The 24,759-nt window shown below is 43.9% G+C and overlaps 3 protein-coding genes across 13 annotated transcripts in view; 2 read left to right on the forward strand and 1 right to left on the reverse strand.

The window, feature by feature from the left end:
- akt3a (v-akt murine thymoma viral oncogene homolog 3a) overlaps positions 1-811 on the reverse strand; it is a 47,386-nt gene extending 46,575 nt beyond the window's left edge. Inside the window, exon 1 of one of the 2 annotated variants that reach the window (XM_034608177.1) lies at positions 678-811. The gene's annotated coding sequence lies outside the window, so the exon portion shown is untranslated. Of the gene's footprint in view, positions 1-304; positions 429-677 lie in introns of those variants that run through there. The other variant, XM_034608178.1, reaches the window with a different exon arrangement.
- LOC117775234 (leucine-rich repeat extensin-like protein 5) lies at positions 1-21,707 on the forward strand. 8 transcript variants are annotated; one of them, XM_034608187.1, is made up of 5 exons: positions 1-205; positions 2,370-2,461; positions 3,536-3,638; positions 4,008-4,152; positions 21,067-21,707. In XM_034608187.1, the coding sequence occupies exons 1-5, from the start codon at positions 171-173 to the stop codon at positions 21,673-21,675; spliced, it is 984 nt and encodes a 327-aa protein (XP_034464078.1). In that variant the 5' UTR covers positions 1-170; the 3' UTR covers positions 21,676-21,707. The 8 variants fall into 8 exon arrangements, with proteins under 8 accessions (XP_034464078.1, XP_034464082.1, XP_034464077.1 ...); XM_034608186.1 differs by lacking the exon at positions 1-205 and adding an exon at positions 489-760; XM_034608190.1 differs by lacking the exons at positions 1-205; positions 4,008-4,152 and adding exons at positions 492-760; positions 20,597-20,654.
- zbtb18 (zinc finger and BTB domain containing 18) overlaps positions 21,484-24,759 on the forward strand; it is a 10,098-nt gene continuing 6,822 nt past the window's right edge. The window contains exon 1 of one of the 3 annotated variants that reach the window (XM_034608174.1): positions 21,484-21,772. Coding sequence is in view for 1 of the 3 variants with exons in the window: in XM_034608173.1 (XP_034464064.1) it covers positions 23,949-23,964 (16 nt within the window). In the remaining 2 variants the exon portion in view is untranslated. Of the gene's footprint in view, positions 21,773-23,595; positions 23,965-24,086; positions 24,110-24,759 lie in introns of those variants that run through there. The other 2 variants (XM_034608173.1, XM_034608176.1) reach the window with 2 other exon arrangements.

Genomic DNA, 24,759 nt, shown 5'->3' on the forward strand with positions numbered 1-24,759 from the left:
AAATGACAAATATAGAGTAGCACAAAAGGAAAATACTGAAAAAGAAAGTATTAAAGTGTGGTATCTACTTGAGTACATGTACTCAGTTACACTGCACAGTCTCTACCAGGATCTACCAGGAGCCTGTTGCATGACAGTTAAACAACAAGCAGAATCACAGACTGATCGACATGAAGCTTGGTTTCATCCCGAGCTTCGTCCTCAGGTGATCTCTCCTCACATCGCAGCATCAGAGCCACACTGTGTGGAGCGGTCTGCCATGTTCACGGTCCCCAGCGGGGCAGCAGCTAGCTGACGGTGTTACCTGTAGCGGCAGGTGCTGCGGTCTGTCCCCGTGCACCTGCTCCTCCTCATCGGCCGTCACGTAAAGCTATGCGGGCCGGACTCCGAGCCGAGCCGAGCCGAGACGAGCCAGGTTAAAAAGGGACCGGACCGGAAATAGTCGTTTGAATCGCGAAAGGTTCAAGAACGGGGACAATTTCCGCGGAGGGAAAACGTCACCGCGGCCGAGCGGTTGTTTTGACTTTCATGGAGAGCTCGTGACGTCACCCGGAGGAACGGCAACCTCCTTTCTCTGGAGGCGCGCGCGCACACACACAAACACACGCTCACACATAGAAACACACAAACACACACACCCACCCACACACACACACACACACACACGCGGGTCCTACCGTCTCGCCTCGTCCCCCAGTCCTCGGTTTGTGAAGATGTCCGCTCCGCCTCTGGTTCTCCTCCACTTCATCTCCCACATCCCGTGAGTCGGTGCCGGATAAATACTGCAGCTATCGCGAGAGTCAGGTGTTTGAGAGCCAGACGGGAACAGGCCTGAAGTTTCCTCACGAGGAGGAGACGTGATGGAGACGTGATGGAGACGGTGACTGTGGCCTGTTGGTCATGGAGCCTGACATGTCCTCCAGCGTCACTCACACAGCAGGGCCCACTCAGTAGTTAGTGAGTGAGTGAGTGAGTTAGTGGGTTAGTTACTTACTTACTTACTTACATACTTACTTTGTTAGATAGTTAGTTAGTCTCTTTGAGGTAGTTTTGTGTCTTTGTACATGTTTTTCATTTCGTTTGGCATTTGCGTTTGTACACATTTTGTGATTTTTTTCGTACACAATTTGTGTTTCCTTGTATTTGTTTTGCGTCTCTTCGTACATTGTTTGTGTCTCTATATGTACATTGTTGCGTCTCTTCATAAATGGTTTGCGTCTCTGCGTTCATGTTTTGTGTCTCCATGTGCTCATTGTGCATCTTAACTCGTTTCGCATCTTTACGCATTTTGTTCTCTTTGGTGTTGTTACCTCTCCCGTGTCACCCATGTCCGATTAGGACACCCAGAAAATGTTGTATGATTTTCTTTAACATCGCAAAAAAGGACTTTTCTTTTTACATTTTAACTCATTTCCCAGGTAATATAAAAAATGGAAAATGCCGAAAAAAATGGCCAACAGTTTAACAGTGCTACTGAAAACCCCTTAGACACTAAAAACACTTGCATTGCTAGCGGGTCTACAACTAATTACATGAAGGCATCTGATGTCAGATGGTAAACTTAGCCCCTGGTTCTGTGGGTTGGAGTCAGTCAGTCTTGAGCAGAACCAAGTCTTTGTTGTACTTTGTGTAGCTGCGAGCTTATTGTTGCTTTGCTTAATGACTTTGTGCTGTAGGTTGTCAGGCATCAGCTGGTTCGGCTTAGCAAACATGTCCAGTTCCTCTTGTTTACATTTCATGCCCAATGCCTGAAGGAGCCGATTCAGACGTCACGGCAGACTCGTGTTGAGGTTGGTTCATGATAAGCATTATGTATAATAAAGATGAGCCTCAGAGATTAATTTAATGTTTATGATGCAGAACATGTTTATTTTTGACAGGAACATTGTGGTTTCTGAACAACAGTGAGTCAGTGAAGTCAGCTGTCCTTACTGCACCTCTTCACATGAGCACATTGTATCATCTTCAATGCTGTTTGCAGCCGGAAGGATCAGACAGCTGCACAGCACATGACTGAAATCTCTGCTCGGCAGCTGATAGTGTAAACAAATTGTTCTGTGGAAGTTTACGGCTCTGAATTGTTGATACAATGCATTTTTTGAATTTTCTGTGCAGGTTGTTCAAAGGGTCAACTGCCCTCGTAGTGTTGTTATGTTCAGGGTGGTGGTGAGATAGAGGACATTGTCCTGTGCATCCTCCTCTTCTAACATCGCAGTAAATATATTTCCCCCCGTGACTTTCCCACATGTTAAAATTCTGTCTGATAATTATCTAAATCTTTTATATTTTCACAATGGAACAGTGATGTAAATTAATAGAATCAACAAGGACATCGTCCCTCATCTGTTCCCTCGTCTCTGTCTCCCCAGGTGGCATGTGGAGCTGGGCAGCAGTGGCAGAGGGTATAGGTATGGGGCCATGGCTGCAGACACAGGTGGACCTAGTGTGACATATGATATATGTGTGTACTGTTCTGGCCTCTCTTAACACATACACACATTGCCATCAGCTGGCCTTTTGCTCACAGCCCTGCGTGCAGAGGGGAGTGTGAGCAGAAACCAGCAGCCAGGCTAGGTGTGTGTTTGTGTGTGTGTGTGTGTGTGTTTGTGTGTGTGTGTGTGTGTGCGCTTGCGTGCGAGTGCATGCAGAGGAGGCAGTGGAGGTGGGGGTAAAGGGACAGCTTGAAAAAGAAAAAGGCATCGCAGGGGAGACCTTCTGTCGCCATCGCTGTGGCCAGACGTGTCCCTCTGACATACACGTGTACACACACACACACTCACACAACTTAAAGTCAGCTGTCAACTTCACATGTTGGTCCTGCATTCTTACAAAAACACATCAGTAAAATGATTTGAATGACCTTTGAATCAAAGTAGAATTGGACAACTGGAGACGCCTGTAAACAATAAACCTAAAAGAAACAAACAAGTTAAAGGAGTTTCATGACACAACATTTTCTTAGACAAGGTCTGAACAGTGGTTGATTAGCTGTAGTTTATTGTAGTTTGTATATTCAGACCTATAAACCTGGGGAAGAGGAGGCAAATGCACAGTGCTGATTTGAGGTAAATGTTCATTGTTAGTTCAACATGTTGAGGTCACTTTTATTTGTATAGCACCCAATCACAACGCACATTATCTGAAGGCACTTTGCATAGTAAGGGTAGTGTAGCTTTATCCGCATGCTAACAGTGGTTTTATTACAATTTTACTATGAAGAAGACGTACATTTGTGTGGCTTTTGTTTGGCAATCTCTTATAATTGTTGTCTCTTAAAATCACATGTGAATATCATGATGGAGCTTGAATGTTACAGTTTGATGTGCACCCATCAAATCAGTGATGAGTAGTTGATATTTTTAAGTCATGACCAAAGTGGGGGACCAACTGACAGACTTTATTATCAGAGATTATCATTTATTTGTCCAAAACACTGATAGTATAAACCTCAGATTATTTTTTTCAGGGCTGTTACCAGATTCCCAGCATTTGTCAGGTGCTCAAGGCACAGTTATTTGTCCTTCCCTTTATTTAGGTCTTTGTGGCCTGTCTTTTCCTTTGGGAACCCCATGCAACAGTGGCCCCTGGGCCGATGGTGCCATCAGTTCTCACCAAGCTGGACCCCTGACTCCCTGTGGGTGAGATGATGCACCACACACACACACACACACACACACACACACACACACACACACACACACACACACACACACACACACACACACACACACCTGACACTCCAAAGTGACACCAGAGCACAGGAGGTCTGTTCAGGTTGGAAACGACACACACATACACAGACAAAAACACACTCTTCCAGCTTTTGACTACAACATCCCTGCCCCCATTCCCATACCTCCTGTCTCTGCCCTCCTGCCACACACATACCCCCTATCCCCCACCTCCCATCCCATCCATGTTTGGGACTCCCTTCACCTCCTGCAACACACCCAACCCTGCTCCACCTCTCCACGCTTCCCATCCATCCCCACTAACCTTAACTCCAGCCCCAGCTCCCCAGCTCCCAAAGCCCAGGGAAGCAGCAGCCGTGCTGGCCGGCCCAACACCCCGTACCCCTCCAGCCCATCCCAGGTCGCTTTGAAGTGGCTTCAGGAGAGAGAGGTCAGCCTCGCCCCGGAGACCAGCATAGAGGTAGGGACAGCTGCGGTCAAACAGATCCTGTGCAGGGGATACGTACACACAAGAGCAGACGCACACACGCGAATGCACACACGAGACGGGACAGAGCAGCTGCAGCCACAGTGCTGAAGGTGTGCTGTGCAGCAGGACAGCTTGGGAGCCAGTATGGTCCAGCATGGCTCTACGCTGCTCTGTTCTGTTCTGGGTCACCTATTTTGCACTCAGGTGTGAAATGTGTGCTGTGGAGTACCAGATGACCAGATAAAAAAAAAGATATATATTAAACTTCCAGCCTCTAAACTATTTTTATGCCTTTTTAATGTCGTTGCTGCAGAATCCAGGTTGATGTATAGAGAAAGATTATTTGAATAAACCTTTGATGTAGGGCTATTATAATTGATTTAAGATGTTATTTTGTTCCGTCCCCAGTATGTGATGATGATGGCTTGGTTTAAAAATATATCTGCACACTTCAGCAAATTGAGTGTGTTCATCTTACGTATTGTGCGCAAATGAAAAAACAAGGTTAGCATTTTTTTTAAGTTAGACCTTGATGCCATTAGTTTTAGACTTTATGTTTGTGTTTTTGTGGGTGTTTGTCTGTGCATATGTGCCTACATGTGTTTGCCTGCTAGCCTGTTTATGTGCTCGTATATGTGCATATGTCCACAATATGCACATATGCAGCATGTGTGCACCTGCGTGTATGTGGACACCTTCTGCTCACGTGCAGACAGGTTGCACTGCCCCCAAAAAACACCCTGTCCCCCAATCCTCCATAACACACACACACACACACACACACACACACACACACACACACACACACACACACACACACACACACAAAATACACATTTATTTTTATGAACCTCTGCTGTTACTGAATTACATTTTAGTTCACATAGTGTCGTACGTTGCCTTATCCCTTTCATCTTATCATTCCACTGCATTTAATTGCAACAGACTCTGAAACATAAAGAAAATGCATTTGGAAATATATACATAAAAATAAAATCAGGTGGTAAATGCAAATAGGGCCTTTTAATGACTGCAGAATTCTGATTACATGTTCATGTTTGGTTAACTTCTCACCTTGGAATTGGGTATAACAAATTATTTTCTAAAAGCTCACACTTGTGATGACGGCCAGAGAGGATGTTTGAGTGCAGTGTCTATACTGGAAAGTTGTATTTCTAATATCTTTGACAGCCGGATTATTTACAACAGAGGGTAAAAGCAATTATGTGATTGACCGCTGCTTAGCAGCAGTAATGTAGGAGTCAATTTGCTCCATGGTGATAAAGAGAGGGATGAGCCACAAAGCAAAGCCTCTTAATTTACTGCTTCTTTTTGTTCTGACGCATCCTAACGTCACAAGCTCTCGGCTGTGTCTGTGAGACTGCAGATTTCAGGGTGGGGTTAAGTTTGTTTACAGGACCAATACAGGAAACTGAGAGGATTAGGTTGAGATGTTTTGTCCACTTTCCTATGTTGTGTGGTATTATCCACGGTGTTGTCACTGTCAGCTACCAGAAGTGTTTTGAGTGAGTATCAGGTTTGTGGGTCCCAGTGTTTGTAGACAGATGTTACCTGCGTGAGGCCGTGGGAGCAGCCAGATCCTCCATCCTGCCTTCAGTGACACAAACATGTCCGGACTGTGTGACATGAACACGCATGTGAATTCTCTGTCTCACACACACACACACCCATGCTGCTCTTCCAGCTGCATGCTGAAGTTCCACTGGGTGCCATCAGTGCAGATTCTGCTCAGTGGTCGAGTCAGTGAAGCAGTGGAAAGATGCAACAGAGAGAGAGAGGGAGAACTTTCAACTGTTTTTGTTCCAGAGGACGCTGCCACTGTGCGACCTTGACATATGGCTGAGCACGTATACTTGACAATGGAGTAAAGAGAAGATGTGCTACAAAGCTGCATATACAACAGGAGATGTTTTTAGTTCTGCAAAGAATATTCTTTTCCTTTTACGTCAACTTGCTGACAGCCATTTTCCCCATGATTATACTATCTACTTTTTCTTTCCTTCTTCTCCTCTCACACATAGATGCCTAAAGGCCCTTAAAACCTATTTTCTCGATAAGCAATTTACTGTCAGCAAAACATTTAGATATATATTTTATAAATCTGAATTCAAAATCTGATGACAGTTAGGTGGTTGTTTTCTTGTTTAGCCAGACCATATAAATGAATAATATAAATAAACCACATCAATAAAATCTGATAAAAACACAGGCTCATCTTTTGAATATTTAAAGTCTTATTAAAAATAACTTGAGATGTTTTTGCCCAACTTTAGATTACTGAAGATATTTAATATTATATATAATGTATCAATATTTAATGCTATTGAAAAATACTTAAGAGTTGAAACCAGGTTTGCAGGAGCTGTAACTTTTGAACTACTGTATATTAGCTTGAACTAATGGCAAGTATCTATTAATTACAGAAAATGCATTTACAGTATGAATGTAATTGAAACTATTATGGTCACTCTTTTCATTGCATTGTGTTGGTCTGTTTGAAAGCCTGTGATCACCTTTGTGCTGAAATGGGAACAGAGAAGCAGTTGTCCACTACATTAAATGTATTATAGTTGAGTATTGGTCTACTATTGGACTTGACAGGACATGATAGGACAGGGTTAGTGGATAGGAAAGATGAGACAGGACATGTTGGGAAAGGTCAGGATAAAAATGGGACAGGAGAAGAAAGGCTGTGATAGGCTGGAATCTGATAGGATATGATGGACGCGATGGCGGTTTAGGAAGGGATAACAAAGGACAAATATGGTAGAATAGGACAGAATAGGATAGGATAGGACCACTGGGGATAGAATAGGAGGACTGGTCAGGACTGTAAGGATAGGATGGACCAGAATAAGATGACAGGACAAGACAGGATAGGACAGGACAGGATATGATAGAATAAGATAGATAAGGACAGGGCAGGAGGAGATGAGATGGGACAAGACAGGATGGGATTGAATTAAAAACAACAGCTAAAACATCACGACAGATGAAACCTAAACGTCCCACCACTCCAGACCATCACTATCAGTCTCCTGCACCCACCTGCATCTGCACAGCTGCAGAAACCACTCCAGGCCACTAGGGAGAGCTGCATTAGTTACAATTCTACAGAGGGCTCCAGCTGTTTGTCTTTCTCTCTGTCTCCCATCTTTCTGTGAGATTACGGCATGTGAACTTTACACACCTGGATGAGGAAAATGAACATCTGGATAAAACATCTGGAACATGGACATAAGTCCCTCGAGAACTCAGCAGCTCACCACAGCGTTGGTTTTAGGAAATATTGTGGAATTTGTTGAATATCAGAAAGATTGTCCCTAGAGAGGGTACATGGAGGACATGTGTTACTAGTGTGTGTGTGTGTGTGTGTGTGTGTGTGTGTGTGTGTGTGTGTGTGTGTGTGTGTGTTTTAGAGGAAGTTACACAGATTGTACACAGCACATCTGTCAACATCTGGGTGCACAGGCTGTGTTTGGCTTTCCAACAACTGGATAAGATCAACATCAAAACACACACAGTTTGAGTACAGCCAGAGGATAGAGTTACACCCCCCCACCCCAATACACACAAACACATTCACCCACTTGCAAAGCTTCTGATGGCCCCTGAGGGCCCCAAGTTTCTCGTCCTGCCGCTTCCTATTTCTGGTCTGCGCCTCCCTTACTTCTTTTTCTCTTTGTCTCCCTTTTGTCTACACACACACACAAACACACACACACACACACACACACACACACACACACACACACACACACACACACACACACACACAGACTCAGAGACACATTAACACTTTATGTGTAAATGTGATTTTCCCCAGGCTACTCGCACCTTGGGGAGGCACAGGAGGGATCGTCTTTTCCTCCTCAGAACAAACTGCTGTGTAACATCTGTGTGCAGGAAGACAGAAACAGATGTGAGGAAGATATCTGTCACGGGAGAAGTCTGGGAGAAGGTGTCATGTTTTCTCTCAGCAATTTGCATTTCCTGAACGTGTCGTGCGCTGTGTTTGATATAAAGTTGTCATTGCAGACTAAAGTGAAGAAGTTAACGCTATTTCTCAGCTACTTACAGACATGTGTTTAAATTCAAAAGTAAAAGACCAAGGACATTATAATCCAGCTCAGTCATACACCCCTAACATCTGATGCCTATGAGTCATAAAACCTTGTGAAATTATTTAAAAATCATCTCTGTTTTGATAGCGTCTGTTGACAAAGATGTTTTTTAGAAAGATAAACAGATTTTGGCATAAATACTGACATATGACCGAGGTAATTCACATGAGAAATAGATTGCCCTGATGTCATCTGTGGTCTTTCATCACAGGTTTAGGCGATTATATCCTACAACCCCCCCCCCCCCCCAAAAAAACCCTAACAAATACAACATCGTCACCCCATGTCCAGTTGTTGTTTACTCAGCCCGTCTGATGGCTGGCTGGAGGTCCCACACAGGGGAGGGCTGCCCTGTGTCGTCCCAGTGACAGATCACCATATGGGGGGGAGTGGATGCTCTCTAAGCCCTGTGGAAGTCCACGCACATGGATCTCACAAACGGAGCTAAAGCGCCATGGCAGATGCCACCTCTGTGGTTACTACAGTACACACACACACACACACACACACACACACACACACACACACACACACACACACACACACACACACACACACACACACACAAAGCCAAATCTGCCCTAACATCACAGCTACACTCGTCCAGATGATCAAGCTAATTGGGTCCGACTGTTTGATGGTGAATGCACATGTTGTGTTTTTACTAAACTGCTCTCCTGTTTACCAAAATAATATTTTGCAGGGATATTGGCTGCCAGTTGTTTTTTGGCTTTAGAGCTCATGACCAGAACAGAGGGTGACCTCACAGTAATCGAATCATAAGTCAACATAATGTTGTGTTGTGATGCTGCACACATGAGCTTCCTGTACACTAATCTCACTGCTGTTGGAAGATAATATAATTATGAGTATCGGCCCATATTAAAGGGTTTAACGTTACAGCTGCATTAGCGATATCCTTACATTGAAGTTGCTTGTAGTGACAAACCCAAGGAGAATTATCACTAAACCCCTCATCACCTCCGCAGCGCATTTTACTGTTGTGCAGCTCATTCCTTTGGTTAAACCCTGACTTTACTGGTTTAGGTTTGGCAAACTAGAACAGCACTCATTAGAGCACATACCTCCGCCAAGGCCCAATTAACAGTCGCTCTGATTTTTTTTTTTCACCAATAACCATTAACTATTCCCTGGGAAAATCGTGGCAATGTCGAAAAAAGCCTTATCTTGTGATTTTAAAGGAAGTGGAAGAAAAATCTGCACCAAAATTTAACATACGTTCAGTTGTTTTTGTTTAATCTTGTTTACAAACCAACCAACAAACAAACAGACAGGTAAAAATGAGTATGTGATGCTTAATGGTTCTTGTTCAGTCTGACTTCTTCTCAGTGATATCAGTGCAAGAGTTTAGCAGTTACCTTGGTGAATATGTTTCCTTATAGCCAATAGAAACTAGAATGGCATTCAGTAATCAGTTACATAATCTTGCTTACAATCAAACCAACCAACAAACAAACGGACAAGGTGGAGGTAATGATGGCTACATCTAAGAAAACCTAGATTACAATGAACCTGAACTATAGATGAATGTTTCGGTTTCATTTTTACCTTCCAAAGAGACTCTGAATTCAGTTTGTGTCTGTGCAGAATACAAATGAACATGCAGAGGCTTGAAACTTTTTTTGACATAGATACAGTAATTCATCAAAGTGGCATTTAGTCAGATGTATTACAGTTGTTATGATTCCTCTGTGAGCTCAATGAAGAGTAACAGTCACATCACGTCATCTCTATCTCTCATCTGTCACTCTTTCCAGACCTCTCTCTTTCTCTCACTCCTCTTTTATTCTTTCAGCGTCTCTCCATCTCTCCTCTGCTAAAAAAAAAATGGTAGCAATTTACTAGTCCCAAATAACGTGAGTGTGGCTCCCTCCATTTAGCCTGAGGCTTACAGAACTAACATCTGGGCTGTTTGGCAGGCTGGCTGCCATTGGCCTTGTTGGAAAGCCTCTTCAATGCTGCTCCAGATGCAGGAATGGGAGGCCCAGCACACACAGATGGAGACACACATACGCACCAGAGCTGGCACACACACAAAGACATGCACATACACACACACACACACAGGGCACACAACGTTAGGAACATCCATACATTCATATACACACTGGCACCATGCACACTACACACAGGAGAGGCTGTGCAATCATGCACACAGATGTGAGCACAAATACAGATGTGGGAAGAGGCGGCTACAGTAAGCTGCAGACAAACAAATACACACACACACACACAAATTCAATCTCACACCCAGATGGAGACAGAGCGGTGGCTGATGTGGTGGGCAGAGAAGGCGCATTGTTGGCACAGGTAACATGTTCTCAACAGCTGGCGCAGGTTAGGCATTCCTGGGAATTGGAGCCACAAGGCAAATGTTCCCGCTGGCTCGGGGGCTGGTGCTGTGGCAGGCAGGCTGGCACGCCATCGCCCATACACACACACAAACACACACTTAAAACAAGACTGATGAATCCAGAGGAAAAAAGACACATGAATACTGTTACATGCAAAAACACACTGAACCGCATGGGTACGTATGTTTGTATATGTACATTCACAGCAACATGGGACAAACAAACATACACAAGAGTCTTATGGTCTCAAGCCGGAGGAAACTTTTTGCATCTTCCGCTGCACAGTTTTTCATTATCCACTTGCTTTCTTCTGAGCTCATCTTTGTGTGTGTGTGTGTGTGTGTGTGTGTGTGTGTGTGTGTGTGTGTGTGTGTGTGTGTGTGTGTGTGTGTGTGTGTGTGTGTGTGTGTGTGTGTGTGTGTGTGTGTGTGTGTGTGTGTGTGTGTGTGTGTGTGTTAGCCTTTTCACTGCCTGGGGGCTCATTTCCTGCCGCAGCTGTTGGCTAGCTCCTCTGACATCTGGACTGAAGAGAGAGAGAGACAGGCAGGCAGGCAGACAGAACAGAACAGAGACTACAGTCGCGCTTTTCACTTCTACTTGATCTCTGAGATCTTACAATAAAGATTTGAGGAGATCACACCGCTGTTTATGTTCTCTCGGGCTGGACTCAGCTGTTCCACGTCTGCTGTGGCTGTATTTATTTTAAGCTCGGTACATGTCAGTGTTCGAAACTCTTTTCTCTCTGTATGTTCTTGTATTCATGTAGATCTAGTAACACACATGACCAGGGCCATAAACTCACATATTGGGGGGCAGGTGGCTCAGGTGAATATAAGGCACCCTTATTCAAACTAGTGCTGTCCACGTTGTAAGCAAATGCCTGTTTGAAATGGGCTGTTAGCTTGGCCTGTGGTAATGTTGCGGAGCTACCTCAGAGGTAGGTCCTTGTCATTATTGTCCTCAAACAGTTCTACAATATACTGTCAGTTTTTAGTCTATGGTTCAGTGTACAGTTGGAAAACTCTGTGTTCATCCCTACCTGGTTTATCTGCAATGAAGATTTTACTTTCAATGTTTGACTGAACCGCACCAAATTTGACACTGCACCTCCCTGGGCCCTTCACAACCCACTTACCCAGTGTGAAGCCGATAAGATGAATGGTTTGCGAGATATGCGTTTCATATACAAACAGACAGACATTTGTGAAATTGGTAGGTAGATAAAGTTATATGCATTTGTAATATATCTTTTAGTTATACTTTTATGTATCCAAGTACCCATACACACAGACAGATGTTTAATACTCACGCAGAGAAGATAATCATGTAGTAACAATTTCAGTATTTATAAATAGTGTGTATTTAGTAGCCTTTGTGCAGCGAACATGCGGGGTATGAATTGCCATTCTGATGCTTTTAATTTCACAACAGTGACAAACTATGTTGCGGTTTGTAAACACCATCATTACCTGATTGACACCAAAAAATGGCAGATCAGGGAAGCGTAGCCTTGATGCCGCTCTGCAGGGTGCTCGATTCACGGGAATAAATTGCGGTGGCTGTAATATGAAAAGAGGGAGGGGCAGAATGAGGTCTTTGCAGAATTGGAATTGGAATTAGAGAATGTTTTTAATTGAGAATGGATTCCATAATTGGAAGGAATTCAAATAAATGTCGTCAGAGGTGAAAAGGGCACGGGGGGTTTATCTGTGCATGTGCCTGCACCTGAACATTTCCATAACTGGCTTTTGGGGGATGTGGTTTCTTGTCATGTTTTCTATCAGGACAACAAATCATAAACTAAAACTCCGTTCCAACCATGTTCTAGCATTTCAAAAAGACTTGTAATTAATTTTGATTACTATCTTGACCGTGGACACTGTGATGATCTTGTCACAAAACAGCGACAGCTTGTCTTCATTTACATCGAGGATCTCCTCATGCTCTCACAAAGCGCCGCTAGTCTTGTTACACTGGTTGCCATGGCTCCTTTTGTGCCACTCAGATACCTAAAGAGCGGTTATGTGATTTTCCTCAGATGTTTGTGTTTACTGTGAAATGCTTGCAATACCCATGCAGAGGTGAAATACCATAAAACCCCCAGGACGCTTTTTACAGTGATTAAAACCCGGTAATATCACAATTGTTTCGCAACAAGCCGACATGACACACTCAAGGATATAATTGCTATAATAAACTATAAGCACCTTTCACCCCATTGTTGCTACTTTCTAGTTTACCTCACAGTATCGCTCCAACATCTGTTATACATTTTATTTTCTCTTGGCCTCGCCCTCCTCGTGTCTTTCCGGACCGGCTCCACTCTTGAGCTGCTGCAGTCTCCATCTGCTTTTCGTTTCTGCTCTACTGTTGCAGGTTGTTCATGAGGACAACAGAGGGGTCCGGATGGAGTATTTGGTTATTACATTCCGAGTGGCTTTATCCTCCTCAAGTCTTTTCTTTATGTATATTTATATGATCATGATCGGGAGGCTGTGGATCAGGAGGTATAACGGGTTGTCCACCAATCAGATGTTGGTGGTGGGATCCCTGGTACCTCCAGTCCACGCGTCCAATTAGGGAAAAATACGAAATCCAAAATTGTCCTCGATGCCTGTGCCATCACTGTGTGAATTTATGTGGGATAGAGAAGCGATGTTTCCATCGGGATGAATTGTAATTACATTTACTTTGTATTTAGTGCTCATTACTACATGTTAGCTGCTAACATGCTAAAAGAGGATGGGGAACAAGTAAACATACGTGCTAATGTGACGATAATGTCATTGTGAGCATATCAGCAGGCTGATGTAGCGTTTAGCTCAGAACAGCCTCACAGAGCCTCTTATATTTACTCTTGTTTCTTTCTGTTATTTGTTCATATGCGAACTGATAAGATAAATGACAACGTGTTCTTCGACTGATGAGGGTTTGTGAGCCACCATGAAAGTAAGCATTAGGTAAAGTCGCTCAAAACGAGAGGTGGTACAATTTAATATCAAGCTGCATTAATACTAGTTTAACTCAGCTGTTTGCAATAGTGCCTCGTGGTGTTTGTGCTCGGAGCCAAATGTGAGGCTTTTTTCTACAGTTTCAAACGCAGCACATTTGGCTGTGTGAACACAACAATCTGATTTTGTTTGGAGTATACTCTAAAGATAATATAAAAATACAGGGTGTTTGTCTGTGGCAGGATGGCTGGCCAGATGTAACCCCCCCCCCCCCCCCACCCCACACACACTCATGCACGCGCACACAGACACACACTCTCAGCCCAGCAAGGGGACGGCCGGCTGGCTGTTGGCTTGGAGGCGCCATTAACCAATTTAGCTTCCAGATGTCCATCAAACAGCCACAGCCAAAGCTGCACAGCTCTCTGTGAGCTTCACACGCACGGGTGTGAACAGCCCCCACACACACACACACACACACTCATGCACACACATACATGCACTGCTGAGCTGTGATGTGCTGACGCTGAGATGAACACAAACAGATACATATAGAATAGCAGAGACTTCAGATATACAAAAGACACATTCTCTTTAACACATCTCACACACACACACACAACCCCCCCCCCCCCACACACACACAGCACCAACTGCAGCAAAGCCACTCTCCCTGCTTGTGTGTGTGTGTTTGTGTGACTGACTGATTTTTGATTGACAGGCACAGATCCTGATAAAACTGAGGCTCACTTTTTTGATCGTTTCTAAAATGATCCTCAGCCATCTGGAGTAAAGCAAGTTAAATACACAGTTGTTTCTCCTGATGTCTGGTCCCCCTGAGACATGGACACACACACAAGGAGACTGAGACACAGAGAAACACACACATAAACCCGAGCATGCACTCACACAAACATATATTCACTTTCCTCAAATGGACAGATGCTGCACCTCTAGAGGCACAGAGACCCAGCAGCTGTTCCCCAGCCAGTCAGATGGGCTACCATTGATAGTTCATGAATATTTTACACTCAGTCAAATGGCTGCATTCCAGTCCGCCTACAACAGCAGCCGCACTGGGCCAGATGATCAGATCATTAAAGTATATGGACAGACTTCACACTGACGTCAGCTAAAAAGAATAAAGTTGCTTCCATACATCTTGGAGGTTCCGACAGACATAAAGTTTGTGTTGTGGTGGGACTGTCTGATAGTCTCTCGGTCAGTTAATTTTATTGGAATGCAATACAGTGTATATTGTATTCCAATATATTTTAATGGCCATCATTTTCATCCCTTTGAATCCTTTTGATGCCACAAAGTTGTGTGAAGTAAGCCCAGTTTTTTTAAAGAGAAAAATCCTGCAGGAAGGATTTTTCCAGTTCCACTTTGGTGTTGTCAGTTTGATCTTTGATTCATAAAATCAAACTTTGTAAAAAATGAAGCATGACAGATCTCATGGGGCCATAAAAGAACTCCCTAGCATAGAGAGTCACAGAATAGGAAATCGTGAAAATCTTTATCTTCAATTCCTTGGATGAAACCAAAATGTTCACGGTTTGATTATTGCAATGTCTTATCAGAAAACTAGAGGGGGACTTAGAGAGTATCTACCTCCACCACGGCCCAAGAGTCCCCTTATTATGTCTGCATCAAATTGCTGAACACCCTATCTAGCATTGTTAATGAAAATGAAAATGCCAAGTTTCATGGTAATCCGTCCAGTAGTTTTTTGTGTAATCCTGCCAACAATCAATCAAACAAACAAATACAGATGAAAACATAACCTCCTTGGCGGAGGTAATAAACATCTCCTCATTGTTACTGCACACACACACTATAAATGTGTGGTCAAGGACAGATGTGTGCATGTGCGATTCCTGTTATTTCACCTGCAACAGATTGAGTCTCTTCCAAGCTGATAATTTCTTCTCTCACATTTCTAACAGATTTATCATAGGTTTGCTGCTAACCTTGGCAAAATAAAAAATAGAAAAAAGGAGCATCAGGATGTCTGGGATGCAGAGAGGAAAGAGCCAACTAATATTCGTGGCTTCCATCTCTCTATCTCGCTCTCTGTTTCTGTCTGTGCCTTGGAGGATGGATTAATCTCATCAGCCCCGGGGCTGAGATTCAAACATCTGTCTGCCCCCTCCCTCCTCATCTTCTCTTCCTCTTCCTCTGTCAGCCAGCCAGTGTCTCCCAGAGTGTCTCCCCTCTTGCATGCCTCCATTACAGGCAATGATGAGGGAAGCTGTGGGACACTCTGTGGAGGAGAGCTGCAGGTTTTCAAGGCTCTTGAATGAATGAATGGATGGCCAGGATGTGAACCCAGCTCAAACCACCACGGGTCTACAAGCAGAGAGAGAAGGACTGGTGATTTGCCCACACCTGGACTGGAGAATCTCCCTTTTTTTAAGCCCACTAATTGAAAACAACCAACTGACTTTTTGTTCTGTTCTCAAATCAACCAGAATCATCCCTGAAATCCTCAAAAAGAAGTGAGATAATGATCTGGGATGCTTCGCTCTCTGTTGCCCCCGTGAGCTGCTTTTTTTCACGGCTTTATTTCATTATTTTGGCTCCCTGCTGCTTTGAAGCCCAGCTAAACAATTTACCAGACAGGACATAGCTGCATATTAACATTTTCACTTTTCAGGAAAATGCCTCTCTTACTCATTCAGAGTGACTCACAATGAGGGTAAATTAAACGTGTTGATTCCTCAAATTGACCAGGGACTTCACAGTCAGATTCCTGGTAAGAAGGCAGAAGATGGAACGGTATATCTGTGCACATAGCAACAAAAAAAAAGGAAAGATGTTTAACGTCAAACGAAAACACTGTGTTTTTTAAAATGTTTTATTTAATGTATTCTCAACACATTTATAAATCCCTGGTGAATCACTCTGAGACAACCATATATGCCTGAAAAATAGGATCATCATCAGAAATCCCTTTTCAGAGGTGCTGAAGAGTCGCTCTCTCACAGCTGTCTGTGTTAAACACCTTTTAATATATAAACCCGTTGACGAGGCAAATGTAATTAATGCCAGAGAAGGGAAGGCAGAGCCTGTGAAGCATGTACAGTTGTAATGTCTCAAGGATGGCCAGAGGTTTTCTCACAGAATCGCTTCTTCTGCCAGACTCACAAAATGATTTTTCTTTGCTTCAGGGCGAGCGGAAATAAAAAGCAGTATTATACACTTTTGTGTGGGAAAAAGGCAGAACAATTACAGTGATTAAACGGAAAATAATGTAATTGTGGCCCTTAAGGCAACACTTATTCTAAATTAACCAGGTGAAGAAATTATGTAAAAAATATAAATATTCACATATCATTTTTGAATGATCTTTCACTAATTGTTTCCCTCTATATACTTAACATCTCTTACTTTTAATTATGTTATTGTATGTATTAAGTATTTCACTCTATTTAGATGTCTTGACAACATATTTTTAATTAAAATATCACGCCTCAATATTTTCATTGAATAAAAAGAGAATTGAGGGTGTGAAAGATGGGATCTACAGCGACCTCCAGAGGTGTGAAGGAGAAAATCAGCTGAAGTCAGAGCTCTTGTTTGCACCAGAACAACACAAACCCTGTATTGTTTCCATATTTAAAGGAAAACGAACAGCTGAAGGTGCAGGCGTCATCATTTTATCTGCGTTTGACCGGTTCCTACATAAGAGTGTTTGGGGATGAGTGCATTTGATTTCCTCTCAGAACTCAAACTAAACAGGAACTTGTTGTCTTTTACTGCGGCCGCATGAGCACAAGCTCTGCTTTGCATATCGGTCTCTGTTTTTGTGTTTTTGTCTGTTTTTTATCTGGCTGCCTTCTGCTTTGTCTTTGGTTTTCCCTGCTTTAAGGAGGATGAAATAGTGGTACATGTAATTTCAAACATCTGGCTCCGCTTTTTTTGCCTCACACACACACACACACACGCTCACAGACACACACAAACACATGCACACACACACACAGCGGGCTGCATTCTGGTTTCTGTCAGTGGCAGAACAATATGTGGATCAGAGAGGGGCAACACAGGAGCAGTGGAAGAAGTTTAGAAAATTGCATAGTGGTCTCTTGTGGCATTCACAGACACATTCAATAATACATACTGTACATACATGGCTATCAGAGATGCATCTTTCTCTTTACATTATCCTGCACATTGCAGCTGCCCAGTCTTCCTCACATCACATCGACGTGCACAACGAAAGAAAATCAATCCAAAAAAAGAGCTTTATATTCAGGGAGATCTACAATTACCCTCAAAGTGGTTGTGGCCGCTTTATATTTATTGCTGAAATTAGCTAGTAGTTCTGAAAGCCTGTCCTTAAATCCAATTTTCTGTTCTGTGGAACCGTTCCTGCCTGTGGGCCTAATTGTATTTTCGTGCATGAACAAGGGACTCATTGTAATGCGCTAATAACGCGGATGCCTAAATTGATAGACACATAACAGGGTCATCATTCATTTGCATTTTAACAAGTCCTTCAGCTATGACACCGGATCGTGTGAATTCATTACCATACAGGGCTACAGTTCATCCAGCCACCTATTAGTAACGCCAATTAGTTTACTGGGACAGGTTTACGGGATGCAAATAGGCCCACAGACTCAGTCAGGCAACCAGAGCGGCCCAACTTTTTTTGTTTTTTTTCATGTCAAGGCTCCCATGACAGACGTTTGATAAAGGTTTTTGTCCCAGTGACCCACATCTGAGAGGAATCATTTTAAATTCTTAGAAATTATTTTAGGAGTGAAGGTAGTTTAATTTGAATAAATGATTTATGTATTTTCTGACCACCTCCCCCCTACGAATAATTTACTTTCAATTAACTTGATGTTCATGTGTTTCTGGGACCCCTTCAATTATAGTGTGCCGTGGTTTGAGCTCTTGAACGTGTCTTTCCTGAAAATGGTGAAACAAGCTGCCTATTCTTTTTTTTTCTCTGGACAAAGAGAAACTGCTGCTGAGGTTGCTTTGTGTCCTAGATTTGCCGTTGTCTTCTCTTGGAAGTCACGTAGGAAATTTACAACCTAAAGGTCTCCAGCTCTGCTGCTCTGCTGCTCTGCTGCTCTGCAAATCACATTCTTCATCAAATACGTATTCAAATCAACCACAAGCAGATGTATGAGAAAAATACGATCTCACATGAAGCTGTAGATAAACTGTGAAGACAACAGCATGATCAGATTTTTTTTGAGATTCGTTTGGCAGTGAAGGGTTCGGAGCAGTATGCTGTGAATACATTTAACAACCTGTTTATCACCTCCGCCAAGGAGGTAATGCTCTCACCCCTGGCAGTTTGTTTGTTTGTTTTCAGAGGGCGGATCGGGCGGATTTGTCTTTCTTTAACATTGCGAGATTGTAGTTTCTCAAAGTTTTCCCCATTTTCCCAGGGATTCATTCTTGGATCTTGATGAAAAAAACAGCCATTTTTAGGGAACTGGTTTCCATGAGTGTGTGGAATTTGGTGCACCTTGTTGAATTTAGGGGGACTGACTCATTTCATCTCTGCTAGAAAAGTGCCAGTCAGACTCTCAGTGGGTACAGGAACCTGTTTCATTCATAAGAAGCCTCCTCAACTCACTGTGGGAACTTTAGAGATTTGTTTATGCTGGCAAATCATCTTAAGCTGCAGTAAATCAACGTGTCTTCCTCTACTTTGACAAAACAGGCACGTTTCCTTCGACTGCACTTTCGCTGCATCCACAGACGTCGTCACAGAGGATTTGTCCTTTCCACTTGTAGAGCTGAGACTGAGAAACTGACAGCGCATCACAAACTGAAGGCAGCCATGCATATAAAGTATACTCAGTGCTCAAAGTGACACTATTGAGACGTGTAGCGAGGCAAAAGGAAGGTTATCCTCAGTGTGCCTGCAGGGTTTTCTCACATTTTCTCATCAATAATTGAATCTATAAGATGTAAAAAATAATAGAACTCATAACTTAGTTGACCCCAAGTGTCTTGCATGTTTTGTCCTGACAAGAAAAAGAAAAGAAAAATAATCAAATTCAAGAAGTTGTTACCAATCATGGGTTGCCAGGTTGTGGCACGACACGTTTTCACCTCTGGCCGTTGGTTTGTTTGTTAAACTACTCAATTCCCACGAAATGTGATGGAACACATAACATGTTGGTACAGATTTCAAACAAAGTGCCAGATCCAGGATTGAGAAGGATATCTCTCTCTTTAACATTGTGGCATAGGGCTTTTTGTCATTGGTTTAATCAGGGAATAATTCATGGGTATAGATGAAAAAAAAAAATCCGGCATATTTAGGGGAATGATATTTATGAGTGTGAGCAATTTGGGGCGGCTTGATTGAATTTAAGGAGACTGTTGGACCTTGGTGGAGGTTCGTGCTCGACTGATTCTAATTAACTCTTTAAGTCATTAGTGAGACCTCTCCAATGGACTGTTTGACCACTTATCTTCTGGAAAAGAGCTGCTTTTACAGCACTTAACTTTTATGACTTGTTAGAGCACAAGCTCGAGTATTTTACATGCTTAACTTATAAATGGAGTTTGAATCAGTGTTTGTGCACGTGCAGAATTTAAAGTAGTTCAATTGCAGAAAGAACAAAACTGTAAATGTGAAATATTGATTGTAAAAACCTGTTTTAATTCACCTCGTACCTTGTACCTTGTTAATTAATATTTTTGTGTGTTTCTATTCAGTAATTATGTAGCTATTCATGTTGGTAAACCATTAATAAGCAATTATGGTGTCACAAAGCACATCAAGAAAAAAACCTATATTTACAACATTCGTGAGAAAAGACAGTTTTACATTAATGAAGAGGTTTATCAGTGTTAATTGAACACTTAGTCACCTGCTGGTGGTTTAAATGGTATTACCTCCACTAAGGAGGTTAGATTTTCACTATTTGCTGTTTTTGTTTGTTTGCTGAATTACCAATAACTGTTAAAACCATTTCCACAGAATCGTGTTGCAGGGATTCAGCGTGGGTCTGAGAACAATCTGCTACATTTGGTTGCAGGTGTGTATTAACAGGATCCAGGATATTTATTTATTTTTTCCACTCAGTCTTTAATTATGTTTCATGACATAAACTATTCTGTTATATTCGCAGTTTCAAGTCCACTTTGAATGTCGGGGCTCACGGACACTTGATGACACCACAGGAACAGTATGGAGGTTATTTATGTGTTGTCTTTTTACATTTGAAGAATCAGTCACCATTTACTTCAATTGTATTGGATTTGGCTGCGACGCCGAATTACTCCTGAAACTCTTGAAGTGTTTTCTGGACTCAACCCCCCCCCCCCCCCATCTGCACAGTGGTAGATGGAGGGGGGGGGGGGATTTCATTTCCAGGTGAACTAGCCCTTTAAACTCTGGGTTCCTCTCCGTCCTCCTGTGAAACAACGTGTTCTCTTCTTCCTGTCAAGGTGGTTGCACCTGCTCACACAAGCCCCGCCCCCCTTCCCCCCTTCCCCCCTCGCCTGCTCCCCCGGCTGGACTACAGTACCCAGGCGGCACCGCGGCGCTCTCGCTGCGCCAGTCCACCTCGCGGAACCAGTTGGTTTGGCCCAGTTTCTTCTTCTTCTTCTTCTCCTTCTTCTTCTCCTCCTCCTCCTGACTGTGTGTGTGTGTGTGTGTGTGAGCTCCGCCGCTGCTGCTCCTCCTGCTCCTGCTGCTGCTGTTGTTGTTGTCAACCTTCGCCGACGGAGAGAAGAAGACTCCCCCCTCCTCCTCCTCTTCTCCTCCTCCTCCTCCTCCCACCCCCCTCCCCTCCTCTCTCTCTCTGTGAGGAGGGCCGCTTCCAGTTCGCCGTCACTTTCCTCCCTCCTCGCCGGCAGCACCATTGGCTTCCGCGCGGTGCCACTCAACTCCTCTCCCAGCCCGAGTTGAGCAGCAGCAACAGCTCGGAAACATCTGGCCGCCGCAGAGTGCTCCGACTCCCCTCGTCCCCCCCCCCTCAGCTCGCCCGCTCCTCCTCTCCTCCTCGCCTCGCCTCCTTCAGCCCTGTTATGGAAATTAGTCCAAAGTCAATCTAGTTTGGTCTCCGGCTGGACGGACACACCGGCGGCGGGGGAACGCGGAGGCTGGACCGGACGCAAGGAAGCCGGGGGAAGACGTCGGACCGTGTTGTCTGTGAGTGCTGCCTCCAACACCGGAGTCCGCTCGAAGCAGGCTCCGGGAGGGAGGGAGGGTTACGGAGGAGGAGGGGGGGGTGAAAAGTGGCTAAACCTCCCTTAGCATGACCGTGTTGTCTCCACGCACGAATAGTTGCCATGTTAGCTGCGGTGTTTTAGCAGCTGTTGTCATAGCACCGGGGCCTTCGCAACAACTGTTAAATAGCCCGATATTGTCGCCTGTTCGCGTTACTTTTGTTAGCAACGGTCGCGCTATAGCTAGCTGCGTGGGTCACCGTGTGTGAGTGTGTGTGTGTGTGTGTGTTTGTTGTGTCTCCTGGTCACAAATGGCTTATTACACGTCCTCTTGTGTTGTTGGTTCGTCACAGCAGCAGCAGCAGCAGAAACGGTTACTTTGACTTTTACGCTCATTTCCTCCTCGGTCCCCCCCCAGAAAAAGCTCTCGAACACACACACACACACACACACACAAACACAGCCATTGTTGATGGTGGAGGAGTTAACAGGTATTCATTGTCAGCTGCTTTGTAACTTCACGATCCCGCCGGTGGACCGAGCGACGCTGTCACGGTGCAAAGTGAAACTCCCCGAGAAGAAGTGAGAAGTTGACGTCGGGATCGTTTTTGACGTGTCCGACTTTTGGGAGCAGGGTTAATTTTTTACTTTAAGCTCATTAAAGATTGCGAAAGTTGGAAGCGAAGCGAAGCGCTCGCGCGAATTTGAGCAACACTCCTGCTTTTTTATTACCAGGACATGTACGTAATTAACTTTTGAAAAATGTTGCACACTCCACTTTAATGTTCTCATAAAAAACGATCCCAGGTTAAGACATACTTATTTTCTTATAATAATTTAACACCCTCGTGCTGTTTTGGATGTTTTAAACTTTATTCGGACACAATAATTAAATGTAGTTTCAAATGCTGAAACGTGCGCACTTCCATTACAGACGAAAGATAATTATCACCGCCGCTGTGATAAGTTTCTCTGCGGCTTATTAGCGGCGTGTTTTGGCCTGTTTTGTTTAGGATGTGCTCTCATTAGTTTCCCTCTTTATGACTCGCTCCCATTGTTTCCGCATTTCATTTTTTTGTTCCTGTCACTTGTCCGAAGGATCTGAGCAAAAAAGAAGAGGTGGGGGTGGGGGGGTGGGTGGATGGATGGATGGATGAATGGATGAGTAAAAGGACGAATGAATGAATGGGTTACAAGAAGAGGCAGCGGCGGTGAACCGTAAACAAGTGGAAAACAATATCAGCTGCGTTTGTCTGTCCATTGGAAATGTGCTGTGTTGGCCTTTTGTTTCTGGTTCTACTGGAGTTGGAGAGAAAGACAGGAAGGAAGGAGGCTTTCCAACATCTCACAACGGAGACCGCACAAAGTTTTTTTTTAATCCACAACCTGTGTTTGTATTTTACACATTTCCCCTCTCCTCCACAGTCAAACTCTCCTGTGTCTCCCCCCCCCCCCCCCCCCCCCCCCTCTCCTCTCAACAAAAAAGCATCCCAGTGCATTTAGTAGATCCATGTGTGTGTTTTTTTTTTCCACAGAGAGAGAGAATGGGGGAGAAAGAGACTAAGTTGCGTGGTGTTGGTAGAATGAAAGAGGAGTCTGGTGGCAGGAGTGTAGAGGAGGCAGCATATGGCTGTAGAAAGAGCACAGCTGGAGGTAGCATCTCCATCTGAGGATGATGTCAGAGCAGCTGACAGGCTGCCATCCACCCCACCTCCTCCCCCTCCTCCTCCTCCTCCATCCCTCCACCGCCTCCACCCCTCCCCAGTCCTTTATTGTGAGTCTCAGCGGCAGCCTGGGAGAGTTAGTGCTCTGTGCATGTGTGTGTGTGTGTGCTTGTGTGTGTGTGTGTGTGTTTGTGGCTGCCGATCAGTTAGGAGGAGGAGGGAGGTGGTATCTCGTTCCCCCTCCAACATCTCCTCCACTTTGCATCTGTCCCTCGCAGTTTGAACAGCGTGGTTTTTTTTTTTTTTGCCAGCCTCCCTCTTCTTCTTCTCTTCTACCCACTCATTGATTCAGAGAGTGCGAGCGAGGAAGAGAAAGAGCAAGGAAGAAAGAGAGAGAGAGAGAGAGGAGAGAGAGAGACAGAGACAGACACAGCCATTCCCAGCCAGCCAGCCAGAGAGCCCAGCTATTCTGCTACAGTGGAGTTAATCAAGTTGATGCATTCTGCTGCAGGTATCGTTTTGTGTGTGTGTGTGTGCATGAGTGTGTATGAGACCCAGTGCTTGGAGTAGAGTCCGGGGTAGTGGAGTAGTTATTTTGTGTTGTTGTGGGGATCTCCGGTGTGTCAGAGCTGTGTGAGCGCTGCGTGAAACTGCTGGTGAGTGCCTCAGTAGTGAACTTGTGTTGGTGCTGCCTGTCTGAGGGGTAATTGCTGTCCGGGTCTACCAGTCCGCTGTGTTTCTTTTGAGTTTGGAGTCTGGAGAGCTGCATTTACAACTCAGCTGTTGTTTTGTCTTCTGTTTGCTATTTACATTTATCAGTCATTTTCCGTGGGGACACATTATTTTGAAAGCAGAGTTACATCTGTCAGAGTTTCATTTTCTCTTTATAAATCAAGTGGAAATCTTCATTTAAAGTGCTGCTTTTTCAACAAACATTAATCCAACATTTTTCACTCATTTTGCAATTTGTTAAATTTGATTAAAGACGCTTAAAGGACTTTATTTTTTTAAATAAATAAAATAACAACAGATTTAATGTTTTAAGCCAAAAATATAATGAGCAGTCATTTGATCCTAATCATCCAACCTGTTTTTTTCTCACTTGCTGTTAAATTACTTGAAAGCATGTGCGGTCTGCTCTACCCACTTTTCTCCCCTCCTGTCGGCTGGAGTAGAGGAGACTAATTTAGAAGTTGCAGATTTGAGCTGCCTGAATTGGCTAGACAGCTGTAATCGCACTCCCTCCTAGTCTTAATCTCTTTATCTGGCTAGCAGCTGCCATATGGCCCCCGTCAGCTGGATCAGA

The sequence above is a fragment of the Hippoglossus hippoglossus genome, chromosome 15 (genome assembly GCF_009819705.1).
Source record: "Hippoglossus hippoglossus isolate fHipHip1 chromosome 15, fHipHip1.pri, whole genome shotgun sequence".
Lineage (NCBI taxonomy): Eukaryota > Metazoa > Chordata > Actinopteri > Pleuronectiformes > Pleuronectidae > Hippoglossus > Hippoglossus hippoglossus.